This window comes from Eumetopias jubatus, unplaced genomic scaffold, assembly GCF_037043125.1.
Source record: "Eumetopias jubatus isolate StellerSeaLion01/CBP00866 unplaced genomic scaffold, mEumJub1_p1.0 scaffold_13, whole genome shotgun sequence".
Taxonomy (NCBI): Eukaryota; Metazoa; Chordata; class Mammalia; order Carnivora; family Otariidae; genus Eumetopias; species Eumetopias jubatus.
Window position 1 is genome coordinate 59,279,387 of NW_028274819.1, and position 21,437 is coordinate 59,300,823.

At 43.1% G+C, this 21,437-nt stretch overlaps 1 protein-coding gene across 1 annotated transcript in view; it reads right to left on the bottom strand.

Annotated features, from left to right (window-relative positions):
• The window catches only part of GAB2 (GRB2 associated binding protein 2), a 181,132-nt gene that overhangs the window by 31,048 nt on the left and 128,647 nt on the right, over window positions 1-21,437 (bottom strand). Inside the window, exon 2 of the mRNA XM_028116069.2 lies at window positions 18,973-19,273. Coding sequence (XP_027971870.1) covers window positions 18,973-19,273 — 301 coding nt within the window. The remainder of the gene's footprint in view (window positions 1-18,972; window positions 19,274-21,437) is intronic.

Sequence of the window (21,437 nt, forward strand, 5' to 3'; positions counted from 1 at the left end):
TCCCCCTCAAGGAGTTAATTCATATTTGGAATGAAGCGTTCTTGTCATTTACTTAGGGTCATGAGCACAGACTGTAGGCATTCTGCTAGGAGCTGCAGGCCCAGCAGAAAGAATGGGTCTCGTCCTCGCTCTACTGGTTTATACTTCAGTTAGAAAAACCGTATTTCTCTTCAGGGCAGCACTTCTCCCTTCCCCTGAGGAACTTTGGGAACCTAACAGTAGTCCCATAGGAATCAATCCATCCAGGGGGCACCATAAGCTCACACAGCAATGATGTATTTGACTCTTGTGACCGTCCCACAAAAACAGCAACAATGTATCACTATATTTTTAAGCTAACCAGCTTTACAAGAGATGAATTTACCCTACCTTTTTTTTTTTTTTTTTTTACAATGACTTTCACTTAAGGGACAACTGGCAAACGGTGTGAACATGACTGTCAGACACTATAACGGAAGGAGTTCATCAAGAATCATCAGTGTGATGCCTGGCTGACTCAGTCAGAAGAGCCTGCGACTTCTGATCTTGGGCTTGTGAGTTCCAGCCCCACATTGGGTGTAGAGATTGCTTAAGATTTGTTAAGATTTTGCTTAACAAAATCTTAAAAAAAAAAAAAGGAATCATCAGCAGTCGCAAAAATCACCAGAACAATACCTGAAACTGTTCTACTCTGGGCGGGAAGGCTGGGGCTCTCAGAGCCCCAGCGTGCTGAGGGGACTGTGAGATCTGAGCATTACAGGAAGCCCAACTCTGGCTTCAGGCGGGGTAGTGGGGTAGAGAGAATGAATGTGGATTTTGAAATCTGAATCCCAGCTCACTAGCTATGGAACCTAAGGACAGTATGTGGATCTGAGTCCTAACTTGTACATGATGTGAGACAGCAGCCTGTCGGGCCTGTCCTAGGGAGTAGGGGGACGCCACAGTCCCTGCACATCAGTGCCCCACAGAGGGAAGCGCTCCCCCCGCACTCCATCATGGGCGGCGACCCGACGTGGGAGAAGAGCATCAGCTTTGTGTTCACAGACCTTCAGGGCTTGATCGGAGCCAGGACTGGTGCCAGAGAGTACAAATGGCCTCAGCTGGCCTTTGTGTGGTGGCCCCAGAGGCAAACAGCCTGGCCAGACCAATTTGTAACCAGCAGTTCTTCCTTAGCTGCTGTCTCAAGTCCTGGCGTCACAACGACCTCCTGGCTTCACATGTGTAGCTTTCCTACTCCTCTTCCAGCCTCGTATCCTGCTATCTCAGCAACTCTAGGCTTTCTCTGCTGGCATCCAAAAAGAAGTGCTCCTTTTTATCACCTCTAGAAGGGCCAACATCTGAGACCACAGGCACATGTGTCTTAGAAGGCCCGCTAAGGTATATTATTACACTAGAACAGGGGGTGGCAAACTGTGGACTATAAGTCAAACTGGGTCCACTGGCTGTCTTCATAAATAAAGTTTTACTGGGACACAGCTATGCCTATTCATTTTTATACTGTTCATGGTTGCTTATATGCCACAAGAGTGAAGTTGAGCGCTTGTGAGAGAACCGAAGGGTGGTGAAACCTAAAATATTTACTATCTGGCCTTTTATAGAGGAAGTTTGCCAATCCCTGGACTAGAAGTTCTCATTCTGGTTTGTGTAATCACGTCCTCTTTCAAAATATTACCATCTAATTTAAGTTCATGATTAAGGAGATAGAGGCTGAAACCAAAACCAATGAGTCCCAAACTTGTGCTTTGAAAAAATCAAGAGGAGGGGCACCTGGGTGGCTCAGTCGGTTGAGCATCTGACTCTTGATTTCAGCTCAGGTCATAATCTCAGGGTTGTGAGATTGAGCCCCGAGTAGGGCTCCACACTGGGCATGGAGTCTGCTTAAGATTCTCTCTCCTGGAGCGCCTGCGTGGCTCAGTTGATTAAGCATCCAACTTGTGACTGCGGCTCAGGTTATGATCTTATGGGTCATGGGATCAAGCCCTGTGTTGGGCTCCACGCTTAGTGGAGAATCTGCTTGGGATTCTCTCCCTCTCCCTTCACCCATCTCCCTGCTCATGCATGCTCTCTCTCTCTAAAATAAATAAATAAATCTTAAAAAAATTCTCTCTCTCCCTTCCCCTCTGCACCCCTCTACCCACCCCCCCCCCCAAAAAAAAAGAAAAAGAAAAAATCAAGAGGAGAAATCATAAGAAAAGCCAGTTTGGAGATTGCATTAGTATTATTATAAGAAATCATATTCTTTTTCATTTTAGTATGTCTTGGTCACAAACAACATGCTAACTGCTGCCTAGCTTATAGAATTAAATGGTTCAAGAGAGTAATATGATAAACTTGTATTGAACCAGGCTTGGAAAGAAATCACCAGATTGTTCTTGCTGATCCTTAATGATTTATTCTTCTTCCATATCACAGATGCACAGTTGTGGAAATGACCAAGGGATCATTTAGTTCAATATTTTATTTTACTGATAAGAAATCTAAGGTCCAGAGAGACCAAGTGATTTTCTTACCAGTGACTGATTGGTAGGCCTGAGCAAGAATGTCAGTCTCTTGTTTTTCAGTTCAGTGTTTTTTCTAGTAATACATCAAATTGGAAGAACAATAAACATTATAAGCTTGAGTGGACTTTTCTACTTGTAAGGAAAGTGAAAAGAGCTTCCATCTAATAATCTAACACCATTCCCTGAAGTTCTCAAAAAAGTCCAACATTATGACTGGAAAGGGTCAGAATTATTATTGACATATTCTTTGATAAAACAGTAATGTTTTGGGGTGCTTGGGTGGTTCAGTTGGTTAAGCGTCTGCCTTTGGCTCAGGTCATGATCCCAGGGTGCTGGGATCGAGCCCCACATCGGGCTCCCTGCTCAGCAGGAAGCCTGCTTCTCCCTCTCCCACTCCCCCTGCTTGTGTTCCCTCTCTTGCTGTCTCTGTCAAATAAATAAATAAAATCTTTAAAAAAAAACAGTAATGTTTTCATATGTGTATATAGTACCTTCTCATTTGCTTTGGTATAATTAATACAAAAAAAACCATGCTGGGATTATGACAGAGATTGGATTGAATCTACAGATCAATTTGGGGAGAAATAACATAGTAACAATATTGAATGTTCTACTTCACAACATGGTATCTCTCTCCCTTTGTTGGGTGTTCTTGAATTTCTCCTGGCAATGTTCTGCAGGTGTTTGTATAGAGATCTTGTATTTTTTGTTGTTGTTAAATTGATTCCTAAGTGTTTTATTTTTTGTAAAAGAAATTTTTATTTTATTTTGCAATTGTAGACTGTTCTCAACAACTCTGACATTTATAATGGCCCTGAAAAGTTGGCAGGGCAGTGATCTTTCCAGATTCATTTCACATAAGAAGAAACTAAGACTCAGAGAAATAAAATGACTTACTCAGTGTTACAGAGCTCTTAGGAAATGGCCAAACCACGACTCAAACTCAAGTCTTTTTCACATCAAGTTGAAGGGCCATCCTATTATGCAGCTTGATGTGAGGGTAAAGGAGAAGCATATACTTATAAATTACAAGTGCTACACAAATATCCAGTCGAATGAAAAAAAAAAACTATTTTAATACGACTAATAAAGAGACCAAGGCCCAGAGAGGCCTTTCCTGATCACCTGACCTGAGTTTCTAGTCACTCCTTATCAGGTTACTTTGTCTTCTCTTCATCAAAGTGCTTACTGCTACCACTTAAACATTTTGTTTTTCATCTGTCCCTTCCCACTTGGGAAGCTGTCAGCTCCTTGACGAGTTTGAACCTCACATGTTCTGTTCACCACTGTTGGTTCAGTGGGTTAACCATAAAAATCTGCCTCTCAGTCTCCTGATGTGGGCAGCATAACTGACTGACAGCCCCAGCTGCTGGCCTTCTGCATCCTTCCACTCCTCAGGGCTGTTCTCATCCAGTGCCAAAGGAATGGCAGGAGTACTAATACAGGCCTGTTCCTATGAGACACGGGACTCCTTTCATAGGAGACCTTGGCTCGAGAACCTTCACTGATCTGGCGGAAACTGTCCTAGAACTGCACTGCAGTCTGATCCTGCTTCCTGCCTTCTCTCTGTCACAGGTGTCAGCCCTGCACCCCACTGCAGGCTTTGCCCCCTTCTCTGGCTCCTTCCCATGATCCCTCACAGGTGTCTCATCCAATAAATCTCTTGCAGGTCTTAACTCATCCTGCAGCTGCTTCTCAGAGAACCTGAGCTCACACACTCAGGGTCTAAAACAGTGCTTGAGGAATAAATGATTGGCCCAGGTTCATACTGCAAGCAAAACCACAGACCCAGAATTAGAACCCAGGTCTCTGTTCCCTCCGTCCAAAGCCTTTTACACTCAGATCACCAATCATCTGAGAAATATGTCCTTGGTGCCTCTGTCCAGGGGGCCAATGCTCTGATGAATTTTAGGGGAAAATGTATTCACTAATGGCCAAGCCCACAGCTGGCCTCTCAGCTCTGTTTATAATTATGTGGACTCTAGTGGGCGTAAGAACATCTGTCCTAGATTCAGAGAAGACTGAAGTGATGGTTTAGGTCAGTGAAGAAAATCTGGCTTATGTTTAAATTAAAAGCAGCAAGAACTCTGTGTGATGCCTTCTTAAAGGAGTGTAAGGAGAGCACCTACAACTGGCAGAACCAGAGACAGTCATTGCGAGAGAGCAAAGGCAGTGGCGGGTCTTTCCCGGGTCTTTGGGCACGTCCTAAGACTTGGTACAGGGACCATGATGACCTGAGGCAAGAACTCCATCTAGAATTTCAGGATGCTGGGACCAGAATGTCTGGTCTGAATCTCAGCTCCTTTACTTTACTAGTAAGTTACGGAACCTCTCTGTGCCCTGGTTTCCTCCTCTGTAAAATGAGAAGAATAACAGGGACCTACTTTGTAGGATCATAGGAATGAAGATCTGTGAAATGCTTAGAATGCTGCCTTGTACACAGTAAGCTCTACGTAAATATTAGCGTTTATAATTAATAGTAATACACTTAAAGAGACCACCTTTGTTTTTGAGCACCTCAATAAATTAAGTGTAATGTATCTCAAACCAGGAAGTCAGCAAGGTTTATTTCATAAACTTATAATCACACAGTAAAAAAAATGTTCTTGAATTTGGGTGAAATAGAGATAGGGTTACTTGGGATGTTTCGGTATGGGGGACAGAAGCACCTACTCAGAGGGATGCTGTGAAGATCACTGGGAAGGCAGTGATAATTTATGGGCCATACATTTAAGTGATATTCAACGTGTACTATGCTATGTAACTGAAGTGGGCTCCTATCTAATCTTCATAATGATCTTGTGAAGAATGTCTCATTTCTATTTTACTGATGCAGAAACTGAGGCTCAGAAAAGTAAATTAACTCACCTGTGTTAAGATTGAATGCATCAATGTTGTGGGTTTGTGTATTTATACGATGCCAAGACCTATGTTCTTTGAACTAAACTGGCCTTCTAAACCAGTGTATATATAAAAGCACTTTATAAATCATACGGCCTCATGTAAATTCAAGATGGTATCATCAATATCATCTGGAACACAAGCGGAAAGCCAAGAAACCCAGTTGCCAATTCTAGCCTTGTCAGTTAGCTGTATGATCTTGAGCAAATTAGCTCCCCTCCCCTGGCCTCTGGATAGTCTGTTATTTAAGGAGTCTGGAATTACACCTTCTCTCAGGGCATTTCAAGACCTCATATTCTAGAATTTTCTCATTCTATGCTATCTATTCCCTTCTCTGTCTTGGCTGAGTGTTTTGGCTAATATGATTCACCAGCCATGAGGAATTTTGTTCACTGACTTCATCTACAAAAGGGGTAAGGAGGTGGGGAATAAAAGCAAACAATAAACAAATGATAGATACGTAAAATGAAGTTTAGGTCATTGGCACACCCTGTCTCTTCAGCCTAGTAAGTACATCATTCATCTTGAGGTTTTTCTTGTTTTTTTTTTTTAATTTTCTTTATTTTTGTTTACCGTTGTGCTTTATATCGTTATTTCCATAAAGGGAATTTTATTCTCTATGTCCTGTGAATAAGGTTAGAATGTTTTTTTTTTTTAAAGATTTTATTTATTTATTTGAGAGAGAATGAGAGATAGAGAGCACGAGAGGGAAGAGGGTCAGAGGGAGAAGCAGGCTCCCCCCTGAGCAGGGAGCCCAATGCGGGACTCGATCCCGGGACTCCAGGATCATGACCTGAGCCGAAGGCAGTCGCTTAACCAACTGAGCCACCCAGGCACCCAGGTTAGAATGTTTTTGAAGCTTCCTTTTTCCCTCCTCAACAGTGAATTTCTCAAAACAATATTTACAAATAAGTTGGGAGTTTTTCAAACGTAATTGTGTATAACTATTTACAAAGTCATAACCAAACACAGCAACTAAATCATTTGAATGTTCCCTGGGCAGCTACCATGTGTCTCTAGAATGTGGCATCAGAAAGATGACAGTAGTTTCTCACCCTCAAGCATCTCACACATCCCCTCCCCCCAATTCCCAAACTTTGTGTTCTGGCCTCAAAGAACTGTTTCCAGCTCCTCAAGCTTCTGGGAACTTGAACAGCAGCCCCTGGAGAAAGCAAGAGAAACCCGACTTCTGAGGTCATGGTTGTGTTAATCAACCTGATTGTGGCGATCACTTCACAGTGTATGCCAATACCAAGTCATCACTATGTATGCTGTAAATACAGACAGTTTGCCAATTATACCTCGATAAAGCTGAGGGAAAAACCTGGTATGTATAATTCTATTTATGTAAAAGAGCGAGACAGAGAAAGAGAAAGAAATCTGAAATAACTGAGAAAATCCTGTATTGACTCATTTTATCTGAAGTTGATTAAAACTTCAGTCTCTATCAGTGGCCAGATGAGAGCGTGATGCTGAAGTTAAATTCAAAAATTAAAAAAAAATTTTTTTCCATACTTGAGGTTAACCTCAAATTTTTTTCTATCTGCTAAACATATCTTGGCACATAGCCAGGCATGCTTCAGTTAAAAGCAGGTGAGTCTTGGTGAAAACTGGGGGGCCTGGGACCAGGAACTAGACACAGAGGAGGTAGGCAGTCACTGGGAAGAGCCTCAAGGGTAGTTTGGAGGAAAGAACATAAACTAGAGAACATGGCAAGGCTCACAAGTCACGGAGAACTCATGCTCCATGTGTCATGCTCCTCCCTGGCACCCGTTCCTAGAACAGGACCTGGCTGACTGAGAGAACAGAAAGAGAAACTGGGTATCACCTAGAAATGTGGAGTAGAGTCTGTGAGAAGGAAGAAGCATGTGCCGAGAAAGCAGAAGCAGATCTTCTTCAGAAATTCAGGTAGACAGGGGCGCCTGGGTGGCTTAGTCGTTAAGTGTCTGCCTTCGGCTCAGGTCATGATCCCAGGGTCCTGGGGTCAAGCCCCACATCGGGCTCCCTGCTCCACGGGAAGCCTGCTTCTCCCTCTCCCACTCCCTCTGCTTGTGTTCCCTCTCTCGCTGTATCTCTCTCTGTCAAATAAATAAATAAAATCTTTAAAAAAAAGAAAGAAAGAAAGAAAGAAATTGAGGTAGACAGACCACTGGTAACCCAGCAGTCTGCCACTGGGTGGTGGGGCGCCAGCCACTGAGTTAAGGGTTTGGGTAAGACTGTGGTCTCTGTGAGGGGCTGAGTAAAAGCAGGATGGGTCCAGTCCTAGGTGGAATTAGAGACTACAGGCAGTTTAACAGGCAAGTAACTTAAGAGCTGGAATAGCAGGCAAAATCCCAGAGTTAACCCTAGCTTACACACAACATTAGGGTGAGAAAGGAGCAAAAGGGACACAGAATCTCAGAGCTCGGACTCTATGCTGGGGTGCACTCTGGGCCTGAACTTGAAGGAAGAATTCAAAGGCCTCTGTCCATGAATGCAGACACAGAGGCTGGGGATCAGGTGGTCCTGACACCAGCATCACTTCTAGATCACTGTTTCCCAGACTTTCCCTTTTGTGGATAAGTTAAAGCACTGCCTCTTTGTTTGTTTTCAAAAACCAACACATAGGGCTACCACTTTTTAATTATGTCAAATATGGAAAAACAGTTATTTACCATGACAGTCATTTCTCTCTCTCTCTCTCTCTCTCTCTCTCTCTCACACACACACACACACACACACACACACACGAATACTTTAACAGAAGTGCACACACATACAAAGAGAACCTCAGAATGAAGGGAAGTTTTAAAATCTGACTACATTTAGTTTTATGAAACTGACTACATCTTCCTCATGGTTTTCATGTTTGTTGTGAATGGAGAATGATTTCCATAGCTCAGCAGTGATCTGCATTCCCTCTTTTGAAATATCTGCAGCACACCAGTTATTTTCACCCTGTGTTCAGCCTTCCCAGGCCACCACGGGAGAGGGGGAGGGCAGGCCCTCTGGGTCCGCTCCAGCTGGCAGCACCAGACTCTCTCTCCCTGGCACTCTTCAAGGTGGCTTCCTCTCACCTGTCTCATATGTTATGTTCCACGTGTGATACAGTTAATGCAAAGAAAAAAGCTTGAAAATGACCATTTTGGTCCTCAAACTTTAGTTGAAAAAACTGAGATCAACATACTGAATCAGTAACAAAGGTGAAATTTAAAACCAGGACTTTGATTCCCAATTCAGATCCCAGAGAGAGATGACAGTACCTACAGATTTTGTTGAGCTCAGAATCCTACCCAGAGCTGTACATAAGTGGATGTTTAATCAGAATCAGGATCTCCCAAGGTCCAAGGTGACCTTACCCCTAAAGTCAAAGTCCTAATGCTACCTCTAGCAAAAAATTAGTTAGACTGGGCTCTGGAATCTGGTCTGGGACCCATTCAATACTACTTTATTACCTTCCTTCTCCAGAGATAATCAGAAGCACCCAAAGAACAAAAAAGGGGGGACACCTCAAGAGATGCTTGCAAGCTGTCGAAGGCTTCTGGGGTTGAAGAGTTGGGATGAGACGCTCTCCTTTCTAGCAGTCTGTGGGTTTTGGCACATAACAACAGACCTAATCCATGCTGGCGGCCTGGGTTGGTGAGAGGGAGTGTCTGGTATAAAAGGGAAAGCAGGAAGAAGGATCAAGGCTTAGAATGAGGAGGAGAGGGTCGGGTTTCTCCCTGCCGCCCTCTCCTCCAGTGGGGCTTGGGCTTCCCTGCAGGCCAAGGCTGGAGCCTGCAGGGGTGTCAGTGGGAGGATTTTCTGGAGTTCAAGTCCCAACTCAAAGCCTACTCTTGGGGTGACCAGATCCAGCTGTAGACAAAAGACAACAAACAAACAAAAGATTGAGGAGGAAGGCCTGATATTTCTGGGTTATTTAGAATAACATTTTTCTTTAAAAAAAAAAGGCATGAGGATTTCAGATCTGGCTGGAAACTGGTCTGGATGTTTATTTTCCTCATTGTCTCAGTGGAAAAAAAGGGTGGGTGATTCAGACAGCAGCCTCCGCCTCTGGGCTGGGGCCCGGGTCAGTCTACACTCTGTTCTTTGCTCCTCCAGGGACTTGTGTCAGCGTGGGGAGAAGTTGCATTTTACCTCCCACATTTGCTCTAAGCTTCCAATAAGGATCCCCCAGAGGAGCTGAGAGATCTGAGCTCAGTCAAAAAAAAAAAAAAAAAAAAAAAAAACAAGAGAGCAAAAGGTGGGGGAGGAAACAAGGGAGGAGATGGTCCTCCCAAGTATGAGAAGAGAGAAAGGGTGAGGTCTCTGAGAAAGGCCTCTTTCCTTCCCACCCTCCTCCACCCCTGGCTCTCCCACTCACTGTGTCTGGGGGAAAGGACCAAGGTCACCAGAAGGCATCTGGGCAGACCGCATGGCTCCACCACAGCCCTCCCTGCTGTCAGATTTCCAGAAGAAGGGGTCTGGTCCTGACCTGTAAGGCACCAACCCTTTCTAGAGAGGAAAGAGCTGTTTGAAGACACCACCCTCCCAACCCCAATAATATTCTACCACTAGGGATTGAAGATTTCCCAAAAGCACTCCCCTGGGTGTCATTTGATCCCAGAGGGGACCCAGGACTTAAAACAGTTCTGCTGTTGGGTTACTGGGGAAACTCACAGATTATGAGAAGTTTCAGTATTTACAAAATACTTAAAAAGGTGGGGCAGCCTCACCCAAAACTGTGGTAGAGAGAAGGTGAGGAAGAGATAAAGAACAGTTGGTTTAGAACTCTGGGAAGTCCTCATTATACAGAGCTAGACATGCGACTACTGTGGGACTCCTGCCAAGGAGCTCAGGAGAGGGAAGACGCTAAAATAATACCCAGGGTACGGAGGAGGCTCTGGCCTCCCTTCAAGATCTTCAAGAATTACTAACTGTACTCCTTGAGCTCTAATACGCAGTAGTTTGTTGGCTACTCTAAGACTGGATCATGCTAAACGACAAGTGTTGGCAAGGATGTGGAGAAAAAGGAACCCTCTTACATTGTGGGTGGGATTGCAAACTGGTGCGGCCACTGTGGAAAACAGTATGGAGGCTCCTCAGTAAGTTAAAAACAGAACCACCCTACAATCCAGTAATTGCACTACTGGGTATTTACCCCCAAAATACAAAAACACTAATTCAAGGAGATACACTCATCCCTATGTTTATAGCAGCATTATTTACAAGAGCCAAATTATGGAAGCAACCCAGGTGTCCATTGTAAAGACGACATGGGGGGTGTGTGTGTGTGGGTGTGTGTGAGTGTATACAATTAAATATTATTCAGCCATTAAAAAAGAATGAAATCTTGCCATTTTCAATGACATGGATGGAGCTAGAGAGTATAATGCTAAGCAGAATAAGTCAGAGAAAGACAAATACCGTATGATTTCACTTATAGGTGGAATTTAAGAAACACAACAAATGAACAAAGGAAAAAAGAAAAGCGTGAGAGAGAAACCAAAAAACAGACTCCTAACCATAGAGAACAAACTGATGGTTACCAGAGGGGAGATGGGTGGGGGATGGGTGAAACAGGTGATGGGGATTAAGGAGGGCAATGAGCTGCGATGAGCACTGGGTGTTGCATGGAAGTGTTGAATCACTATATTGTACACCTGAAACTAATATAACACTGTATGTTAACTATACCGAATTAAAATAAAATTAAAAAAATAAGATGGATCATGCTACCTTGCTAATTTAGCTCTCAAAGGTTAATATTAATGTATAGACAGCACTTTACTCTCTAAATGGTCCGTTCTTGGTGACTTAGAAACTTCCTGCTTTTCCCTCCAGCTGGCTATTTCGTGACCTACAAGCCACTGTGGTGAACAGGTCTGTGAAGCAGGGCTAGGACCAATGAGGAGTTAAAGCACACAGCCCACGGATGGAGTTAAAGCCTTGGACTGGAGCCCCAGCAACACTGCTTTCTGCACTGTTCAACCCTTAGCATCTTCACCCGAGCAAGAGGGATAATGTTGCAGCCCTGTCTACCTTATTTTGTTTGTTTCTTTACACTCAAAGAAGACTGCATTAAGTGTTTTGTCATCTGTAGGTTCCTCTAATAACACCAGACACTTAAATCATACCCTGTTCTTCTTGACCTAGAGATAGAAAAAAACCATCACTACCACAACCACTACAGGGAAAACAGTGTTTTCTTACCTTCCTCCCAACAACTGATAGGGAGCGTCATCTCCACTTTATAGATGATCAAACCTCAAAGAGATAAAGTTACTTATTCAGTGCCATAGAGCAACTAAATTGCAGGGCTGGGACTCAAGCGCAGCTAGTGTGCCCTTCAGAGTCCATGTGAGAACAGCTTAGTTGCTGAGTACATAAAGGAGGGAAGGCACAAAGGGAAGGAGGAGTCCTCAGCTCAGAGGATTCAAAGGGGTGAGGGCTTCCTAACAGTGGATGACTCCTGAGTCCATGAATAATTCATCAAAGCTCTGTGCTGAGAGCTGGTTCTTTTTGTGTGTGGTGCATCTGGTCAGGGACAGCTGCCTACCACTGGGCCACAAATGTGAGGACTTGGACCCGCCTGCTCATAAACACAGCTCAGAGAAGCTTTCTGCTCCCTTACTCGAGGGACTGAAGGCTATTTTGATTCCCAGAGGAAGATGGGGTTCTTATTTTTGCTTGTGTGCTTGCATGCACACTGCCCCTCCCCCTCCCACACAAACACACACTAAATATTCTTGATATTCTTGGAATTGCTTTTCCTTCCTGAGCATCATCCCTGGTTTCCTTTTGGAAAGAGTTCTCTGTCAAGAGGTTGTTTCCTCCACCGTTATGCCAATATTCAGACTCAGTTTCACTCCTGGTCTGTTCTTGATCCCAGACATTTCTGGCTAGAATATGTGAGGAATTGGAGGGTGGCAGTATATAGAAGCTGGGGGTGGCAAGGCGGCTTTAAAAGAAAAGACTCCATCTGCCATAGAACCTCTTCCAGATGAAAGTGAAAAACAGAAGGTTGGTTTTTTTTTTTTTTTTTTTAATGGGTCCCATCACAACTCTTACATAAAGAAAGAAAGAGGGTGTATGTGCTTGAAGGAGGCTTCCCCAGGAAGAAATTTCTTCAGGACCAAGCAGCGAGCTGGGATACTGCATTGCACAGCTCCAGGGGACAGCTCTACACAGAAGACAATGCGAATACTCCTCTGGGGAATATGAAACTTGAGGGGCTGTCAGGGGTCTGAGATCTGTCTTGGTGAATCCATAGAGAAGCAAAGTCATTGGGCGAGAAGATAATTTTATCTCTATCTAACGAAAGGAAACTGGGACTTTATCTTTTTTTTGAAGATTTTATTTATTTGACAGAGAGAGATACAGCGAGAGAGGGAACACAAGCAGGGGGAGTGGGAGAGGGAGAAGCAGGCTTCCTGCTGAGCAGGGAGCCCGATGTAGGGCTCGATCCCAGGACCCTGGGACCACAACCTGAGCTGAAGGCAGATGCTTACGACTAAGCCACCCAGACACCCCGGAAACTGGAACTTTAAGGACATGACCTGTTCATATAACCCCAGAATTGTGATTCAAATTCAGGCATCCTTACCTCCAGCCTACAGATTCACCAGTAGAGTATGATGACTGGTTTAGAGCCCTAGAAGTTACTAAATTCTTGGCATATTCCAGCCAAAAGATGTGAACAAATATGGGTTGGTGAGGAGGGAAACCTGAGTCGGCTCCCTGTGGAAGGGGTCAGAGAGCACTTCCATCCAACACGTAGTGTCCAAGGGAGCAAAAATGCCTGGGCTTGGGCCTGGCAGATGTTTGTATTTCAGGAGGTCAGAGATAAAGCACGTATTATAATACAAAGTCTGACCTGGATTAGACTAGGCTCCTGGCTCTGTCATTTTCGAGCTATGTATTTTGGGCCAAAACTGCTCCTACCGCAGAGGATTCCTACAGATTTCTAGTGAAAATTTATGCAGCGCTCCTACTTCACACAGAGTAGATGCTGAATATATAGCTCCTACTGTTTTCTTTTGTGGCCACTGAGGGTTAGGCGTCAGTACAGGGTGCTTTCCACATAAGGTGGCTGCTGACACAGACACCCCAGAGACTGGGTTCTCAGTAAGCCGCAGCACAATGAGAGCAGTGTTGTATTCAGGAAGCCTCAGGGACAGAGGACAGTGGGGAGCCCATGTGAACCCGGCTGAAGCAGGCGTGAGGACAGAGAGGAGCTGTAATTGTGAAGTGCTAGGCAGGGAAGAAGTACTCAGTCTCCTTACTTGAAAAAAAATGGGAGCATAGTTGATAAAAGTGATGAAATGAAATAAGTGAAAGTAGGTAGTCAAATGTTAATTTCCTTCCTGCTTTGCCCCTGCACCTGACTCTCAGCTAAAAAAACCCCACTGATTTGGGTGATTAAACTTTAATTCCTTATCTGAGGGTTTTATAGATATAACCCATTTTTAAGAAAGTCTCTAAATTAAAATATAACCCATTATGTGGCTGAATCTTTTAACACACCAGATTCTCCTATGAGAGGGAAGAAAAGCCTACTGTCTTCCTCAGAAAGATCTCACAAAGAATCCTAACTTTCTGTCACAGACAACTAACATCCTTGCTCTGGTAATGAAACCATCTGGCATCTAATAAAATAATCCCCTTAAAAAAAGAAGTCAAAGGTTTAAGGGAATATATTTTTTAATTGACAAAGCTGGTGAAAAAATACGGACTTGATTATTTGTCACCCCCTGACAAGCTCCCCTCTCTGTGAGCTGGTGGCGTGTGGGCTGGGGTCTCCAGCCATGGTGATGCCTCTATTCCAGCACTCCCCTGTGGCTGCCTGGTTAGTGGTCTGTCCTTTCCACTAGGCTATGATATGTGAGCACTGGAACCTTACTGGTCATCTTTGTAACCTCCGTGGTTATAACATAAACGTTTGCTGGATGAGTAATTGAATAAACAATGTATGCATGGGTGAATGAATCTTCCTACCAAAGAAAGCAAGCCCAGATAATGTGGTTCCACACATTTGTATCCGAACTGTACTTAAATCCTCTATGGTAAAAGTAAGGATTCAGACATTAATTACTTTTAAAATATGTGATTAAAAAATATATTTGCACCAAGAGTAATTTTTGTCACATCTCAAGGATATTTCTCTTGGTAAAAGCAATTTACTCATATAAATCAATGGAAGAGAATAGAAAAACCCAGAAATAAACCCACAATTCTATGGTCAATTAATCTTTGACAAAGGAAGAAAGAATATGCAATGGGAAAAATACAATCTCTTCAACAAATGGTACTGGGAAAACTGGACAGTTACATGCAAAAAGAGTGAAACTGGACCACCTTCTCACACCATACACAAAAATAACCTCAAAATGAATTAAAGACCTAAATGTGAGACCTAAAACCATAAAAATCCTAGAACAGAACACAGGCAGTAATTCCTCTGACACTGGCTATCGCAACTTTTTTCTAGATTGGTCTCCTAAGGCAAGGGAAACAAAAGCAAAAATAAACTACTGGGACATCATCAAAATAAAATGCTTCTGCACAGCAAAGGATGCAATAAAAAAAAAACTAAACTAAAGGCAACCTACTGAGTGGGAGAAGATACTTGCAAAAGGCATATCTGATAAAGGAGGAGATATTTGCAAATGGCATATATCTGATAAAGGGTTAGTATCCAAAATACATAAGCAACTGATACAACTCAACACCCAAAAACAAATAATATGGGTTAACGAAGGGGCAGGAGACATGAACATGTATTTCTCCAAAGAAGACATCCAGATGGCAACAGACACATGAAAAGATGCTCAACATCACTACTCATCAGGGAAATGCAAATCAAAACCACAATGAGATATCACTTCACACCTCTCGGAATGGCTAAAATAAAAAACACAAGAAACAACAGGTGTTGGTGAGGATGTCGAGAAAAAGGAACCCTTGTGCACTGTTGGTGGGAATGCAAACTGGTGCAGCCACTGGGGAAAACGGTTTGGAGTTTCCTCAAAAAGTTAAAAATAGAATTACCCTAGGATCCAGCAATCGCACTACTGGGTATTTACCGCCAAAATACAAAAACACTAATACAAAGGGATATATACAGTCCTATGTTTATAGCAGCATCATTTACAATAGCCAAATTATGGAAGCAGCCCAATGTGTCCCTCAATAGATGAATGGATAAAGAAGATGTGGTGTGTGTATGAAGACTCCATTATATATATGGAACATACAATTCCATATATAAAAATAAATATAAATATATTCATATATATTATAATGGAATGAAATCTTGCCATTTGTAACAACATGGATAGATCTAGAGGGCATAATGCTAAGCGAAACAAGTCAGAGAAAGACAAATACCATACGCTTTCACTTACATGTGGAATTTAGTAAACAAATGAGCAAAGGAAAAAAAAGAGAGAGAGACAAATTAAGAAACAGACTCTTAACTATAGAGAATAAACTGATGCTCACCAGAGGGGAGGTGAGTGGGGAACGGGTGAAACAGGTGATGCGGATTAAGAGTACGCTTATCATGATGAGCACTGAGTAATGTATACAATTGTTGGATCACTATATTGTACACCTGAAACTAATATGACACTGTACGCTAACTATAGTGGAATTAAAAACGAAAGCAATTTGCTTTCTGATTACTTCCTCCCCATCTCCCAATCATACCTATTTTCTAAAAAGCCGAGGTATTCTTTGTACCTCTCTCTCACGTTTATGAAAGCTTTGAGCCTGGGGTGGGAGAAGCAGTCTATGGTTTACCTCCCCTTGTTCTTTTGATTGCTTTTTTATTCTCCTCCTCGTTTGTTTCTTTATCGCATGCAATGAGCTTTTTATTCCCTCATTAGGAACAAAATAAAGGGAAAAACAAAAAAAATCCATGACACCTCTAAATGACAAAGATTTGGGGAAAACAGGAAATTCCATATAGGAAACAAAGATTATACCAAAGATTTTTCAGGGTAAAATGGGGACTCATGATCCTTCTGCAAGGAAGACGAAAGTCACAGAATTCCTAGGCTAGGACATCTAGCTCAGGCCCATGGGTGGCATAATTTGGAGAGCCCAGTGCCAAGTGAGAATGTGGCCCGCTCAAAATATAAGAACTTTGATACAGATAAACAGAAAGATATCTCATGTTTATGGATTGGAAGAATTAACATTGTTAAAACGTCCGCACTACCCAAAGCCATTTACAGATTCAGGGAAATTCCAATCAAGATTCCAATGGCATCTTTTTACAGTAATAGAAAAAACAATCCTAAAATTCATATGGAACCACAAAAGATTCCAAGTAGCCAAAGCAATCCTGAGAAAGAAGAACAAAGTTGGAGGCATCATACTTCCTGATTTCAAACTATATTACAAAGCTGTAGTAATGAAAACAGTATGGTATGACATAAAAACAGATACACAGATTGATGGAACACAACAGAGAGCCTCACCTGTATGGTCAACTAATATTTGACAAGGGAACTAAGCATACCCAGTGGGAAAAAGATAGTACATAGTGTTTCCAAAAAATGGTGCTAGAAAAACTGGGGGGGAAAAAAAAAGGAAACTGGAGCCCTATCTTATACCATTCACAAAAACGAACTCAAACTGGATTAAAGATTTAAATGTGAGACCTGCCTGAAAGCATAAAACTCCTAAAAGAAAACAGAGAAAATATATTCCTTGACACTGGTCTTGACAATGACTTTTTTGGATATGACACCAAAAGCACAAATAAGAAAAACAAAAACAAAAAACTGGAACTACATTAAACTAAAAAGCTTCTGCACAACAAAAGTAACAACACGATGAAAAGGCAACCAAAGAAATGGAAGAAAATACGTTTTTTCAAACCACATATCTGATAAGGGGTTAATATCCAAAATACATAAGGAATTCCTACAACTCAATAGCAAAAACAAAAAGAACAAATAACCCAATTAAAAAATGGTCACAGGATCTGAATAGACATTTTTCCAGGGAAGATCTTCATATGGACAAGTTACCTGAAAAGGTGTACAACATCATTAACCATCAGGGAAATGTAAATCAAATCAAAACCACAATGAGAGATCACCTCACACCTGTTAACTGGTTATTATCAAAAAGATAAGAGGTAAGTGCTAGCAAGGATGCAGAGAAAAGGGAACCCTTGTGCACTGCTGGTAGGAACGTAACTGGTATAGTCAGTATGGAAAATGGTATGGAGGTTCTTCAGAAAATTAAGAATGGCACTACCATATGATCCAGCAATTCTACCTCTGGGTATATATCTGCAGGAACTGAAATCACTGTCTCAGAGAGATATCTACACCTCCACATTCACTGCATTGCAGCATGACTTACAATAGCTAAGACATGCCAACAACCTGCATCCACTAATGGATGAATGGACGAAGAAAATTTTACAGATGTAATATTGCCCAGACAAAAAATAAGCAAGGGTGCCTCAGACCCTTGCCACTCAGAATGAAGTTGTGAAAAGACACTCATGCTTAGGTCCCAACCCTGAGATTTATAGTGAACTGATTTGGCATGGACATTTTAAAAATTTGGCATCAACATTTAAAAAGTGCTCCTCTTTAATTCTGTCATGCGACCAGGTTTAAGAACTACTGATTTAGGTTCTCCACCTGCCTCAGAAAAAAATCTGTTTCTCAATCATTCCAAAGTTGGGGATGAGTGCAAACAAATATCAAAGAGCTTTTCTGCAACTTAAAACTCAGTTAAAAATGTTGGGCTACTCGGAGCTCCTGGGTGGCTCAGTCGGTTGAGCGTCAGACTCTTGGTTTTGGCTCAGGTCGGATCAAGCCCCGTGACGAGCCCTGTGTCAAGCCCCACGTCAAGCCCCATGTCGAGCCCCAGAGCCCCACGTCAGGTTCCACGCTCAGCGGCAGATCTGCTTCGGGCTCTCTCTCCCTCTTCCTCTGCTCCTCCCCCCACTTACACTTGTTCTCTCTCAAGTAAATAAATCTGAAAAAATAAAAAGTTAGGCTACTCTTTTGTGAAAGTCAACAAAACCCAAACATATATCAGTATTTCCCCCTTTCTGTCCTGTCCCCTCCCAAGTGAATATAAAAGAACACTGGATTATGCACCAACAGTAATCACAGAGGACCCCAAACCAAAAGAAAAAAAAAGTGGCAAGTATAACTGTGCAGGATGGTCTGAAACAGATGGGCTAGAACAGCCAGAGGTGGACCAGAGAAGGAATCCTGGTGAGAGCTGCCCTATGGGATGAGTGATAGGTAAGAGCACTAGGAAGCGGAGGCAAGGGGGGAAAGGGGCAGGGCTGACATAGGGGGTGGTGTTGAAGTACCTGAAGAAACACCACAGAGTACCTTAGCTCAACATAATCTCAACACATCTCAGGTTCCCATCGGAATGTCATCAGGGCCAGGGGTCCCGCTGGTATTTGGCCAAACCCTTCACAAGCTTACTCTTTGCCTATTACTCCTCTGCAGAGAGGAGAGCCTTTAGCTGCAGTCTGCTGTCCTTGCTCAAGGAATCCAAAGGCCTTCATCGTAGCCCCAAGGGCTAAGCCCCCTCCAGGAAGCACCCTGCCCCTTGGGAGAAAGGTCCGTGTTTGTTCTCCTACCTGTGCTCTCCTCGGCCTGATTGAAGCCACAGATCTGGCAGATGCTCTGGACCCACTTATTCATGTCCTCCTCTGTCTCAGCCACCAGATAAAAGGTGCGCTCGCTGGTCTTGATGTCAAACACAAAACTATCCTGCAGCTCCTTCTTGTTGAAGGTCAGGCCTGCGTCCACCTGCTCACAGAAGTTCAGGTTGATGATCCTCAAGGGCTTCTTTGAGTGATCATTCTTGTAGTATTCCAGAACATCTGGGTCACCGCTCATCCGGCCGCTCCGCAGGATAAACCAGCGTTTCTTCCAGGCCTGAACAGGAAGGGGGAAGAAGGAAAAAAAGTCATTGGTTATTTCAAAGCCTCTCACGGGTGTTCAGAAATCACTAGGTTAAGGACAGGGACTGTTGCACCTGCAGGCTGAACATGGCCCCTATCTCTCTTTCATACTTCCCTAGAGTTTAAAAATTAGAGCATGATTTTAGAATGCATGTTAGTGCAACGCTTCACTGTGGAAACAGGGTCTTATCACTATGAAATGAGATGTGGCATCCCATTTTTTAGATCAAGAAGTTAGATGGAGACTAAAACATTTTTGAGCAATTATTCCCTAGGCTAGAATACAGACTCAAACTCATAGTACTTTTATTCAGGTGGAACTTGCAAAACCATAGCATCTCAGTATATGGACGGGGAACCCAGCAAGGCGTGGTGAGTTGAAGCAATGTCACATACAGCAAGGAACAGAAAAACAAGTTCCTGAACTTTTAGTACACTGTGCTTTTTACCAAATGATGATGCCTTGGAGGAGTCACATAGAAAGCCTTCTAAAACTTCTCCAAAGCACAGAACTTTAGGATTTTTTTCACTATCTTGCTCACTGTGATAGCCCGAGTACTTACAATTGGGCCTTGCACATATTAAGCACTCAACGTGTATCACTGAATAAACTCCTTGTATCATGCCATACAATAGAATTTAAACACTTGATTACATATTTTCTTATGCTGTCTTCTACATTCCATCTCTTCAACAAGACTGTGTCATCTGTGAGCAGACACCACTACAAAGCGGTAAAAAGATGTTACATGTAACAGGGAGCTTTGGGACGGGTCGATGTTTAACCACTGACTTGCTGTGTGATCTGCAGGTTAAGTCACTTACTGCTTTGGAGCTTGCTTCATGTGTAGAATGAGAATCAATATCACCACTACCTGCCCTCCCTACCTGGCAGGGTTTTCATTATGCAAATGTACCTAGAGCACCTGGTACACAACCCTGAAGCACTACAAATGCCAAGGACTGGATTATTGTATGCAAGTGGGCCCCCAGGCCACCCCAAAATCCTACCACGGTTACATAGTCTATGATTTTCTCTTGCTCTTTGGCAACAGTCTCTGAACTTCTCTCTCTTTAAATCTCCAGCATGCCCATTCTTTTTGTTTCATGAGAAAATATAAGCAATTAAGAGAATTTACACAGGCTCCAGCACCAAATTTATCCATCAGCCAGCATCTGCAGCAAAGTAGCCTGTTACTAGGGAGCATGCACAGTTCATCTGATCTAAAGCCAATGTCCTTTCATTTGTGTGCCCCTTCTCACCTACAACGGGACACCACTCTATCATTCTCCCGTTCTCTGGAATCACTGCGTTTTCCCTTCCCACTAGGATCATTCCCATCAGGACACCAACATCCCCCATCCTGGGAAAAACAATTTATTTTTTTTTTTAAAGATTTTATTTATTCATCTGAGACACAGAGATAGAGATAGAGAGAGAGAGAGAGAGAGAGGCAGAGGGAGAGGGAGAAGCAGGCTCCTTGCTGAGCCAGGAGCCCGATGTGGGACTCGATCCCAGGACTCTGGGATCATGACCTGAGCTGAAGGCAGACGCTTAACCATCTGAGCCACCCAGGTGTCCCTGGGAAAAACAATTTAAAGCTCAGCTTCTTCCCATATCCCCCTCCAACTCTGGCCCAGTTTTCTGATCCACTTTACAGTAAAACTTCAAAGAGTTTTCTGTACTTCTGGATCTGTGTTTCCTCTCTTCCCATTCTTTTTTGGAATGCAATCTAATCAGGCTGCCCCACTCCTACCACTGACATAACTCAACAAAGGTCTCAAAGACTTCGAGGCTGCTAATGCAACTTTTGGGTTTTACTTGTTCTCTCAGCAGCACCTGATACTGGTTTGTTCTGTCCTCTTTGAAGCACCTTCTTCCCTTGGCTTCAGAACTCACCCTCAATTCCCCTATCCCTCTGGCCTCTCTTTTTCAGGCTCCAGTGCTGGTTCCTTCTCATCTCCCTGACCTCTAAATATTGGAATGCTCCCACACTCAATTCTCAGACCCTTTCTCTTCTCTCTCTACACCCACTCCCTAGATTATTTTATTCAGTTTCACAGCTTTAAAAACCATCTACTTGCTGCAACTCCCAAATTTATTCCTCCAGCCCAGATCCATCTATTGAACTCCAGAG